The sequence below is a fragment of the Misgurnus anguillicaudatus genome, chromosome 25 (genome assembly GCF_027580225.2).
Source record: "Misgurnus anguillicaudatus chromosome 25, ASM2758022v2, whole genome shotgun sequence".
NCBI classification, from domain to species: Eukaryota; Metazoa; Chordata; class Actinopteri; order Cypriniformes; family Cobitidae; genus Misgurnus; species Misgurnus anguillicaudatus.
In genome coordinates, this window is record NC_073361.2 from 6309904 (window position 1) to 6322196 (window position 12293).

A 12293-nucleotide genomic window follows, 5' to 3' on the forward strand; every position below is an offset into this window, starting at 1 on the left:
AATTCCTCAAAGGCACGTGCAGACTCAACCCGCCGCGACCGCACACTGTTCCATCATGGGATCTATCCACATTCCTGAAAGCCTCTCGAACAGGCAGATTTGCGAGCTCTCTTGATTAATCACAGAGAGATTGACACAGCTCTTTTTGATCGATGTGCTTTGTAACAAATCAGAGATTTTGTTGAAGACAGGTAAATCTGGATCTACAAAAATGTACTGTGTGTAAAAAATTATGTTTTTTTTAAACCACGTGAAAACATTGTATTATATCAGCAACGAAATAGGTGCTCTTTAAAAGTAGCCCAAATCTTAAGTCCGCAAAAAAGAAGAGGACTTGACAACTGAAAGGGTTTTGTCTTGTGTTCTGTTTGTTTTGTTGTCAGGTCTTTTATTTTTAAATCCTGTTCTGTTTTCAGTCTTTTATTTTGTAATCTGGTCATGTCACGCTTCACGTTCCATTTCCGGTTGATCTGTATAAAGCCACTTCCTACTCAACATATCACTGCGAAGTATTGTCAGAGTAACACTTGCCTTACCAAGCGTTCATGGTTATTGTATCTTGTTTCCTGTCTCTTGTTCATTGTTTCTGTTTTGATGTTCTAGATTTTGACCTGTTGCCTGTTTATTGGAATACATTTTTGGATTGCCCTATTTGGATTTGTTTGCCTGCCCTTTTGGGATTTTCCAAATAAACCTCCTTGCATATGGATTCATCTCTCTCTTGCTTTGTGTAAGCAGCTCGATGTTACAGAAATAAAAAACCTGACAACAAAACAAACAGAAGACAAGACGAAACCCTTACAACAACACAGCGCACAGCATCCCTCATCAAGTTCAGGCTCTGGATAAATGTACAAAGTTGAGTTAGAGAAAGTTGTTCTTAAGAAGTTTTCATATATAGGCAATGAAAAAAAACTTTTCGAAAGGAACAATGCTATATTATTGTTTTATGTAATGTTATGAAAGACATGAAAGCTGCAGAATGTACAGTGCGTGACACCGTGACCTTAAACCTAATAAGACCCTTAGGGTCAATCCTAACCCCCAAGCCACTATTCTTTAGTTTAAAAACATGGTTCCCTTCATCTTAGTGGCATAAGATTTTGTGACTTTCCAGATTATCTGTCAAGATTCATATAAAAAAAGGGCTTCATTTGGTCATTCTAAAGAGGTGTAAAAATGTTACTTAATTAGTCCCTTTCAGGATAAAAATGACCCCAATTGAAATGATTGGGAAATGCAATTTTTTTTCTTTTATTTGTCACACACACATGCACGCACACACACGCACACACACACACACACACACACACACACACACACAGAAAGTCTGTTGATCAGGGGTGGCTTGACACAATAAATGCGACAGCTGAAACCAATGACATATAAAGAAGTCGCTGGTGGTGTGATTTGGTCTTAACTAAACAATGAATACTATTGTTGTAAACCATATTGATTTATACTCTAATAATAGTTAGCTTTCTTTTTACCTGAGGAAATGGTTGATGGTAGAACCTTCATGTTAATTCTGTTCCTTTGCCAGTCATACCAGAGGTTATTTTAGGATTGTATACATTGGAAGGCACATGGAGGACCAAGAACAAGCCTAGGATACAGGGGGAAGGGCAGAAAGTTTAATTAAAAATTTTAGCATAGAACATCCTATGCATTAATTCTAGGCTGATAAACACAAATGTGCTTCACGATGCCATAAAAACCTATAAACTCTATAAAGTATCATTAACATTCCAAAAAACATTTCTGTTTTACAAAAGGTTTTTTGAGTTAAAAACATGGTTCTTCAAATGATAAAAAGGTAAGAAAGAAATTGTTCTTTAAGGAACCTGGAATTGAATGGTTCTTTGAGGAACCAAATATGATTATTTTATGTCATTGCTGTAAAGATCCTGTAAGCACCTTATTTTTTTTTAAGAGTGTACAAGTGGTAATTCATGAAACATAATACACAGATACATGTAAAATATAGGCTGCCCACCATTACAATGCAGTATAAAACTAGTCAAACCACAAACATACACAGGTATTTGAGAAAAGTTTTGATGTGTATTTGTTAAGATACTCGACAAAGAAATGTTATGTATAAAAGCATTTTTTTTTTCATATGTCGTTTCTCAATTTCTGAGTTGGGTGTGTAAGTCACCAAATCAAACTTTAGATGATCTGTTATTATGGTATTGTTACCTAAAATATGGCACACTTTTTAATTGTCTTAGCTATTCCTGTCAGGCACAAAACACAGAGGATGCCAATGCAGTTAAGAGAAGGTTTTATTTAAACAATAATGACAGCAAACAGACAATGGCACGTCTGGGCATAAAGCCACACCAGGGCAGACGGCTGAGACGGGGAACACACACAGGCACCGGAACGATGAACCACACACGCTCGGGCTCCGGCCAGACAACGAACGGTGGGAGGAAGTATGGAGACCCCGATACGGGGTAGGGTACGTAGACCGCTCCCGTGAGCGCCGCGTCACGGAAGCCACTGGGACAGGGATAAATCCTGCGGCGGGCAGAGGGAGAGAGAGAGAGCGTTAGAGACACTGATGAGAGAAGCTGGACAGCTCCAGTGATGAAGGACCTCTCCAGGGGACAGCGACAATGCCGCGATGAGTCTCCGCCGTAAAGTGATAGACCAGTCTATAAATCCAACAGAGGTTGAAGACAGTCCGTAACAGGCAGCAGAGAAACAGTCCAGAGAGCCGTCGAGTAATCAGAGTCCACAGGAAAACTCTCAGGTAGCAGTGAGCTCAGACTGGGGTAGGGAAAATAAATCCACAAACTAGAATCAGACACAAAACAAGACTAGAAACTAGCATAGCTAGAAATGGCGAGAACATACGCCGTGACAGACGAGTATATAGACAAACTTTGACAATGTTTGACATGTTTGACAATCTTGACAAATTTGACAAACGAACTTGCAAAGACACACTAAACACACAGGGATTAAATACACAGACATGATGACGGGATAACAAGCAACAGGTGAGGAAGACATGAGGAGGCAATCACACAGAGCAGGAACACCTGTGAGGAAGCACACGTGAACCTGTAACACACATACAAACACAAGACAACCACAATACAAACAAGACAAAACCCTAAATATATTTATATATAAATAAATATATATAAATATATATATACACATGAAAACAGAACACTAGACTAAACAAGACATAAAAACAAAGACTTGAAAATGCAAGGGAGCGGGGATAAAGTCACAATGACAAGAGAATACAAGGGAGCGGGGAAAAGTCACAAGACACGAGAAAAGCGTGGTCTGATATGACAATACCAAAACCACGTTCTCCCACACGAGACATTTACTGTTAGGACCCTGCCATACAAAACTAGATATAATTACCGACAAGATTATGGCAGAGTCCTCACAATTCCTAGCAACTGCCAGAATTGAAAACACTTTTTGAAAACATCCACGCACCTGTCAGTGGGACACACCAGAGACATTTCTGACTTAATAAAATAAATATTAAACCAGAAAATAATAAATATAATTTAAAATATGAAATATAAATTTTAAATATTTCAGTCTTGTTGAATTCAACATCTGAAATCCTTCTCAAAGAGTTCACATCTACCAAACTGTGCAGAGACAAAAGAGTCACACTTCACCAAGATTGGATCTTTTTCTCGTCTCCCCCTCTCCTCATTGTTTAAGCCTAGAACACCTTAAATCTCACATATAAACTGTGTATGAAATGTAACATTTTACATGCACAGAGAATCTGAAACTGGTCTTGTTTGATATCATTTGAAATGTCTCAGTGCATGTGGTATTGGTCTCACTCATATAACAAAAGAATTCAATGTTAAAATGTAACAATATATTAAGAAAACTTCACTCAATGTTAAGAGACATCTTCCACCTTGGACATGTAAACCAATCACTCAATGAGGTGGTGCCCACTGGGTCCACAGGTCCAATCACCACCAAATTCCTATCATCATTACAATGCTTTGTTCTCTCTGGATTTTTAAGAGAAGTTTGCAAAGGGTTCAGGGGGATTTTATATATTTAGAAATTAACCTCATTATGCTTTCTCTTTATAAACAGCATTATGTATTTTATTTTATTTGAGGAATCTGTAGTCAGATCTCCTACACTGTTTGTGTATTGTCATTTTTGCCAGGTATGCTTTCTTTTGATTACAAATGTTTATGGATTTATGTTTTATACACTCTAAAAAATGTTAGGTGGTTTTTAACCCAGGACTGGTTGTCACGGTGATCCGTGTCATGTTTTGTGTCTGTTCTATATTTTCATCACCTGGACACTTGTTAATTATCACATCATTCATTCCACCTGTGTGTCATTAGTCTTTGTGTATTTATACCAGTGTTTGTGTCACACTCAGGGCCGGATTATTGTCATTGCTCCCTTGTCTGTTTCCTGTGTTCATGTTCCTGAGTTTCTGTATTCACCTTGTCAGCCCTCGGGTTTTTAATTATTAAATGTTATTTATTTGGAACCTTGCGTTTGAGTCCTGTCTCTCCTACCCAGTCGTGACAGTGGTTAACTATTGGACTATTTTTTAGAGTGTATATGAGTTGAACTGTGAATTGGCTTTTGAATTATGATCTACCTACCTGGCTAATAAATAGTTAATGTTTGACTTTATTCCGTGTTTCTCATTTAATTGTTGACACTGCAATTAATAACGAGGTATTCTCTAACAGACAGAACACCTAATAATCCTTCACCAAGCTGTTTGGTTTCCGCCATTTGGGCTAAACGGATGTTTTCCCCCTTACAACACTTTGGTGTAGATTAAACTAACCAACAGTAAATTAAAATAATAAACCATAGAAATATACGCAACAAACACAGAATAATATTAATACAAAACATAACTTTTAACACTAAAACAGGCACAAGAAACTTTTATCTGTTAAATACACTTTTATTTAACAAGGTTTTAAATGTTTATTTTTAAATATCCAGCAGTTACTGTATTTTCAGCAATTACAGGTGTGTGCAATGAATCTTGGGACAGCCTCGGGTGCGTAGGGTCCATTCGTTCAATCCTTCGCATCCCGGAAAAAGAAGGCCACATTCTGAAGTCACATTTTAAACACGAATTGGGATGGCCTTACTAGCCTTCAGTCGTGCTGCTGTGACGTAATTGGCCTTAGAATGCAGCCTTCGGATTTCGCAGCCTTTGAATTTGGAAACAGCTAGCATAACAACTACTGTAAGCTTCAAGTTTACAAGATAACTTTCATGATCCCATCACCTGAAACATCCACATGATTATTCACTCCTCCCACTCGTTCACATTCCCCTGAATCCTAATCACCACCACCTGTGTTCCATCAGAATATTCATTTAAAACACTCACTCTCAGTCCCCGTCTGGTCTCATCACAAGAACACTAGACTCACCCGCTTCACTTACCTGGAATTCCTGTACTCTTCATCCAAGACTTTGTAACAACTCAGTGCTCATACAAACTGCCTTTAACCATCACTCACCGTGTGTGTTTCAAATAAAGAACATTTGTACTTTCAGTCTTCTTTCTGGTTCCAGACGTGACAGAAGACCAGACCCAAGATCCAAAGCACCACAGAAAACGAAGGGAACCCGGTTCGCCAACCCTTTGCGGAATTGGTTCAAGCAGTCCGTTTATCATTACTTCCATCTCCACCCAGTCCTACAATACCCGAAGATATCCTTCACTCAGCCCGGTTACATTTACTTCCTCAAAACCCCGCTGCCTCTTTAGGTTCCTCTGCTTATCCCATAGCCCGACCAGCGTCATTCTACAGCGAGGCTTAGGATTGCAGCGACTTTTTGCTTCAGGTATCACTATATTCCCAAATGCAATCACATCAATTTTCCAACGATACTGTACGAGTGGCATTCATAATTTCTATGCGGTCGGGACAAGTGCTCATTTGCGCTCAATCATTATGAAATTCAAATTCCTCAGTAATCCAATCTCTATCCAGTTTTCTTCAGCATTTCAAGAAGAGTTTGATCAGTCAGACAAGGTCCAATCTCTCTGTGCATGATTCTTTCTACAATCTACTCCAAGGAAAACTATCTGTGAGCAGTGTTGGGGAGAGTTACTTTTAAAAGTAATGCATTACAATATTAAGTTACTCCCAAAAAAAGTAACTAATTGCATTACTTAGTTACTTTTCATGGAAAGTAATGCTTATGTTACTTTTAGTTACTTTTGCGTTACTTTTTCTTGGCTAAAGCTTGATCTCTTTCAGGCCTTGCAGGTGTTTTTATGACTGAAAAGTTCTGCATTCAGAAATTGCATATTTCATCACAAAAATGTTTAGCTCTGGCCTGCCATCTCAGTTTCTGACTCAAACTGTTTCCACTCAGGCACAGAGAGTGCATATGTTAAGTTTAATTCAGTACATATTTTTTAATCAAATTAATTAAACTAAAAAAGTAACTTGAGTTACTTTTTCAAAAAAGTAACTCAAGTTTTAATGTGTCAAGTATTAATGTGTACATTTAAAAAGTAATGCGTTACTTTACTCGTTACTTCAGAAAAGTAATATTATTACGTAACTCAAGTTACTTGTAATGTGTTACCCCCAACACTGTCTGTGAGTACATATTACTGAAATTTCGTCCGCCAGTGGTTGGAATGAAACTGCCCTCGTCACAGCTTTTCGTCATGGACTCAATCCTCATATTCAACAAGTAATAGTGGTTTATGAAGATTCAATGGGTTTGGAGACACTCATTCAGCAAACCATTTGTGTATCTCAACGTCTGTCTGCCTATGACAAAGTATCCACAGCTGCAAATCCTCTGCCCCCGGCTTCATTCCCAGTTCCTACAGGACCCAAACCTATGCAAGTGAACTCTACACATCTCTCTCTCTCTCTCTGAACGTCAACGACATATTCACAACAAGCCCTGTTTTTGTGGAGGAGAAAAGCATGTCATCGCCAATTGTCCAGTTCGACCTCCTCGCCCAACGGTAAGCTCAGTTCAACTCACCCCAAACATTGAAGCTTTAAATCGTACTCCAGTATATCTGTTAACCTGATGTATTTGTGTACCAGCGAAAGCCCTCATTGACTCGAGATCTGCGGGGAACTTCATTTCCATGCAACTTTTTCAAAAACTGAATTTACGAAGATGTAGATACATCTTCATCATATTAGTGCTCTACTTACCTCATTCTTAAAAGGTGCTCCCAAAAATCTCATTCTGTGTCCCGAAGCCAAGGACTCCTTCCACCTCCTCAAAGAAGCCTTTTTTTCTGCCCCATCCTCATTCATCCAGATCTCCTTTTCTCGTCAATGTAGATGCCTCATCCTCCAGAGTGGGAGCCATCCTCTCACAGCGGCAGGGGAATCCTCCCAGACTCCATCCAAAAGGTTAAATCCTCGCCAAGCTCGTTGGTTCCTGTTCTTTACTCAATTCAATTTTACTTGCATACAGACCTGGAAGCAAGAACCTGAAAGCAGACATCCTATCTCGGCTTCATGGGTCAACCTCTGAAGATCTTCTTACAGAACCTATACTCCCTCCAGCCATGTTCGTCAATCCAATCATCTGGGATATCGATGAGCTAATCAACCAGTAGATTCTCAACAACCCCGCTCCTCTGGAAACACCTGCTTACTTCACCTGTGTGCCTGTCCATCTGTGTAATGAGCTTTTGGATGCCGCTCACTTCACTCAGTGCTCTGCTTGTTGACTCATCTGAGAAATGAGGAGTTTGCCACCAGCTCAATCATAAGAGGTAAATATTGTAGGCTAGCAAGTATCTCAAGATGTTTGTTTTTTACTAATAAGCGGTGTAATGGATCGCAGTTGATCCGTCATCCGTACAGATCACGACCCACGGTTCGGCCTTTGATGCGATTTGCGGATTAATACGCAAATTTAAATAGGGTGAAAGTTGATCATTTGCACGTGTTTCAAAGGCTTTCAAATGTTAACACTTAAGTGATTTTAAACAATTTAACTGCTAAGAGACGCTAAAGTGAGCAATTTTCTGTACGCACATGCGGTTGAATGTGTCCATCCAACTACGCCCTTCAAAGATCAGAACTCTTGATGTATAAACTTGAGGGGGAGTAGCGCTACTGTGTCTCATACTGTAGTCCATAAAATACATTTGGTGAATAAAGCACTGAAAAACAATTAAAATTTTCACTTTATGTTGAGTGACTGTTTATGCTGCATCTTCTTCCCGAAGCGCCGTTTGGCATTCGTCCTCCGTCTATGTGTTTGCACGTGTTTAAGTGCACTCAACAAATGTAGGCATGTCAGAATTACAGTTATGCCGCTTACATAATGCAGCCTTTTTTAATGTTTAATTACAAGATAGAGACTTAAGGAAAATTATCTAGACTAATAATTTAAGTTTAATGTCCTAATGATCAGCTTACTTATTTTTATGTCCCACAGCTGACATGGAACGTTATTAACTGGTTCAGGAACTTAATTTTTTTGTTCTAACTTGTTCAGGAACGTCAATTTTAGGGTTGAACCGAAAACCGGAAACGTTAAAATACGGTTTCTGTTCAGAACAAACCAATTGGGAAAAAAATTGTGTCCTAGTAGTTGTAGACAGGTTCTCCAAGGGTTGCAAGCTGATACCTCTACCCAAACTTCCTACTGCCTTCGAGACTGCTGAGCCCCTATTCCATCATGTCTTCCTTAACTTTGGCATCCCCCAAGATATTATCTTAGACCGAGGGCCACAATTCATCTCGAAGGAATGAAAAGCCTTTTTAAACTCTTGGGAGTTCATCAGTTTGTCTTCCGGATATCATCCTCAAATCAACAGTCAGACTGAGTGTAAAATTCAGGAGATCAGTCGTCACCTCCGTACCTACTGCCATCAGTACCAGGACAGCTGGAGCCGCTATCTCTCCTGGGCCGAATATGCCCAAAATTCCTTACCTCAATCCACCACTGATCTCTCTCCTTCCCACCTGGGTCTCAACATCTACAGCTCTGAGTTAGGTCACTTAGGAAAAACACCAGCATTTTCCCAGAAGCCCTGCATAGCCAAAATTCATACTGAATGTCTGGGAGCATGGCCGCATTAGCCATGGACCGGCCAAGAGGTCATATGAATGACACGTAAAGCAACAAATCATGTTTTGCTTTGTGTCGTGTCATGTATAGGGGTAAGGAAATGTCTCCACAATAACAGACTGTTGTGCAACCAGTAAATCATTCGGTAACAATTTACTTAAAGGGGTGTTCATAAGACAAAATATTCATGACACTATTATAAAACTATTTGACAGAGTATTTCTTATCCTCGATCCCGAGGACACTAAGAATAACATATAACACACGCACGCACGCACGCACACACATTTATATTAAAAGTTTTAAATCCCATAAATTTGTATAAAGTTTTATCAACCCCTAGGGAATCAGCTGACAATGGCTTAACTTAGAACTCACTTCTATACATTACATTATTCCTTCTCTCGCTAGCACGGTTTAATCTTAGCTTGCTTTTATAAATGTAAATCTGCTTTGAAACAATTAAACAATGGAGTATTAACAGTTAATGACATTTTAATGACAAATTTAATTTATATAATTGGTAAGTGGCCAGAAAAATATGCATGTCAATTAAAATAGCCAATGTCAAAACCAACCACATGACAATATTAACCCATAAAGCATGGTCAGTTCTTAAATTCCATAATTTAATAAAAGTTATGATGTATTGGTTTATGTCAAGTTGTCATAACAAGACATCTCAAACAATGTCATATTTGCATAAAAAATTACATAATTGCGCGAATGACACTGAATTACAGTAGTCATAAAGTGCATAAAATCTCCTTCGTGTCATGTTATGATTTTGAAGGTGTCATGTCAGTCTTATTACAACAATTGCAAACACGTTTAAATATCTCTTTAAGATTCCAAAATAATTTTAAAGACTTTATGCCGTGAACCTTGCATACTTTTCGATTTTGTGTTGTTCCAGGAATACTGTGGCGTGACGACTGAGACTTGTGTCCCAAGGAGAGTTGTTAAAATCCCACTTATGGCATTGTTCCAGGGCATTGTCAATTCTTTTTCAGTTCCTGCTTTGGAATGATTACACATCTACAATAGAAGGCTGCTTAGATGAGGGATGGATATGTGGAAAGCTACCATAGACAGATCTACTAACAATATCCACCTCTATATAAACACTACTCGGTCATTCTGTGTCATATTAACCAAATTTGGGAAATTTTCCTGGCTTACATTTTTTTTCTGGAGTAGGTAATATTACAATGAGGAAGAAAGCCAAAATATTAAATGGATTAGATGTACAGTACTGTCCAAAAGTCTTAGACCTCCATGCCACAATTAGATTGGTTGTTTTTGCAATGTTATAGTGATTATATATAATTGTTTCTCAGTCTCTTTCTTTAATAGAATATGTCTCTAGAAAATACCGGAAATGTGTATACAGTATTAAAAACTGTATAAAATGTAAACTGATTTGCCAAACATTCAGGGTAAACCCCCATTCCAAACTTCTAAACATTAAAATTAAAACAACATTAAAACTTCTAAAACAAGTCTGGTGGTGGTGGCCTAAGACTTTTGCACAGTACTGTATATTTACTGATTCATCACTAATTTCTAAAGTGGGGCCAAAAATGGGGAGCAAAATGCTTTTAAAATAATTGCAAAATCACTATTGTATTTTTATATACAGTATATTTAAAGAGCCAGTAAGATGATAATTTTTAGCCTCCTATCAGTGTTTATAAGTCCTGGACAACAGGTTTAAATACATGCAAGGTCAAAAACACTCCAATTTTCTCAAAATATAAATTTAGTATTACCCCATTTCTCAGAGATCCCCAAATGATTTGTGTGAAGCCGTTCAATGACTCTGCCTAAACCCCAACTTTCAGTAGCCTACTCTGCTCTGATTAGTCAACTGATCATTGGCACAGACCAACAATAGTGCAACATGCATTGACCTAGTGCTAACATGATTTAGTGAGAAGACATTATCGACATCAATACACATCATTCATCATTAATCCAAGCAATAAAAACTACGACAGACACTAACGTTTTTACATTCATTTAAGGATTTATGTAAGCTAACTGGGCCATAGCAAAACCGTAAGTGCAGCATGCATTAGCCGCTTGCTTAAATGACTCTCTGACAGTATATTAAGAGTTTAAAAAACGACATCATTGATCATTAATCCAAGCAATAAAAACGACGATAGAAACTAACATTTTACACTCATTTATGCAAGTTAATCAGGTCATAGCAAAACCATGAGTGCACATGCGTTAGCCGCTTGCTAACATGACTTTCTGACAGTATATTAAGAGTTTAAACAACGACATCATTCATCATTAATCCAAGCAATAAAAACGAATATAGAAACTAACAATTTACACTCATTTAAGCAGGTGTGTAGCTATAATCATACTTACAGGTTGTGTTGTCTTGTAGAAGACGCATGTTGTTCCAAATAAAGTGGGTACTGAACCATCTAATTTTAACCACTGATTCTTCACAGCTAAACGTTTAGTAAATCCCTCCTTGAAAAAGTAATTTTAACCACAGATTCTTCATATATTTTCATACTGTAGTAGTGAAAACAACACAAACTGAAAACACAGCGTGATATGATGTTTACAATCTAACTAGCTGTGGGGAGGTCATAATTTTCGTTTCTCCGGCGGGCAAGGCTGTAGGCGGAGATTATTATGCAAAGTGTTGGTATTACGTGGTTTGTTCCTGAACTGTCAGAATCACTGTAAGTGTTACTGGTATTGAGTAATAGAACTTTGAAAATTTTCTGCCTTCTCTTATCCAAAAATAGGCTAAATATGTTTGTTGTAATCTGGCTATGTTACAAGAGAAAGAATAACAATTTTGACTTTACTAGCAGTACAATTTCTCACCTGCTTCTTGAAGCTCTCTCTCTCTCTCTCTCTCTCACTTCCGGTGTGACTGTTGAGCGCGAGTGGAGTTGCATGAGTGTGGTTTGGAGTGTGTGAGTGAGTTTTTTTCGCCTTTTCTTACTTCTCTTCTTGCTGGGTGTTTACCTTTTTGCTGTTAGCCATTTTCTGTTTGGCTGGGTCGCTTGCTACCGTATTTAATATGGCCAGCATGGCGGCCCCATAGGCGGAAATCCCGGGGGGGTCGGGGGGGACAGGACCCCCCCTATCTGAGGGTTGTCCCCCCCTAAAATATCATTAAAATATATGTATTGAAAATAATTTAATGATTTATAATACTTAAAATAGTTGTGTAAGAAGTA

General features: G+C 38.3%; 1 protein-coding gene across 8 annotated transcripts in view; it reads right to left on the minus strand.

Moving 5' to 3' along the window:
* LOC129425527 (NXPE family member 3-like) overlaps positions 1–12293 on the minus strand; it is a 133826-nt gene that overhangs the window by 28692 nt on the left and 92841 nt on the right. For 6 of the 8 annotated variants that reach the window (XM_055181525.2, XM_073863975.1, XM_055181524.2 and 3 more), the window contains one exon: positions 1491–1606. In XM_055181525.2, the coding sequence (XP_055037500.2) occupies positions 1491–1521 (31 nt within the window). In that variant the 5' untranslated portion in view covers positions 1522–1606. Of the gene's footprint in view, positions 1–1490; positions 1607–11460; positions 11716–11934; positions 12093–12293 lie in introns of those variants that run through there. The other 2 variants (XM_073863977.1, XM_073863976.1) reach the window with 2 other exon arrangements.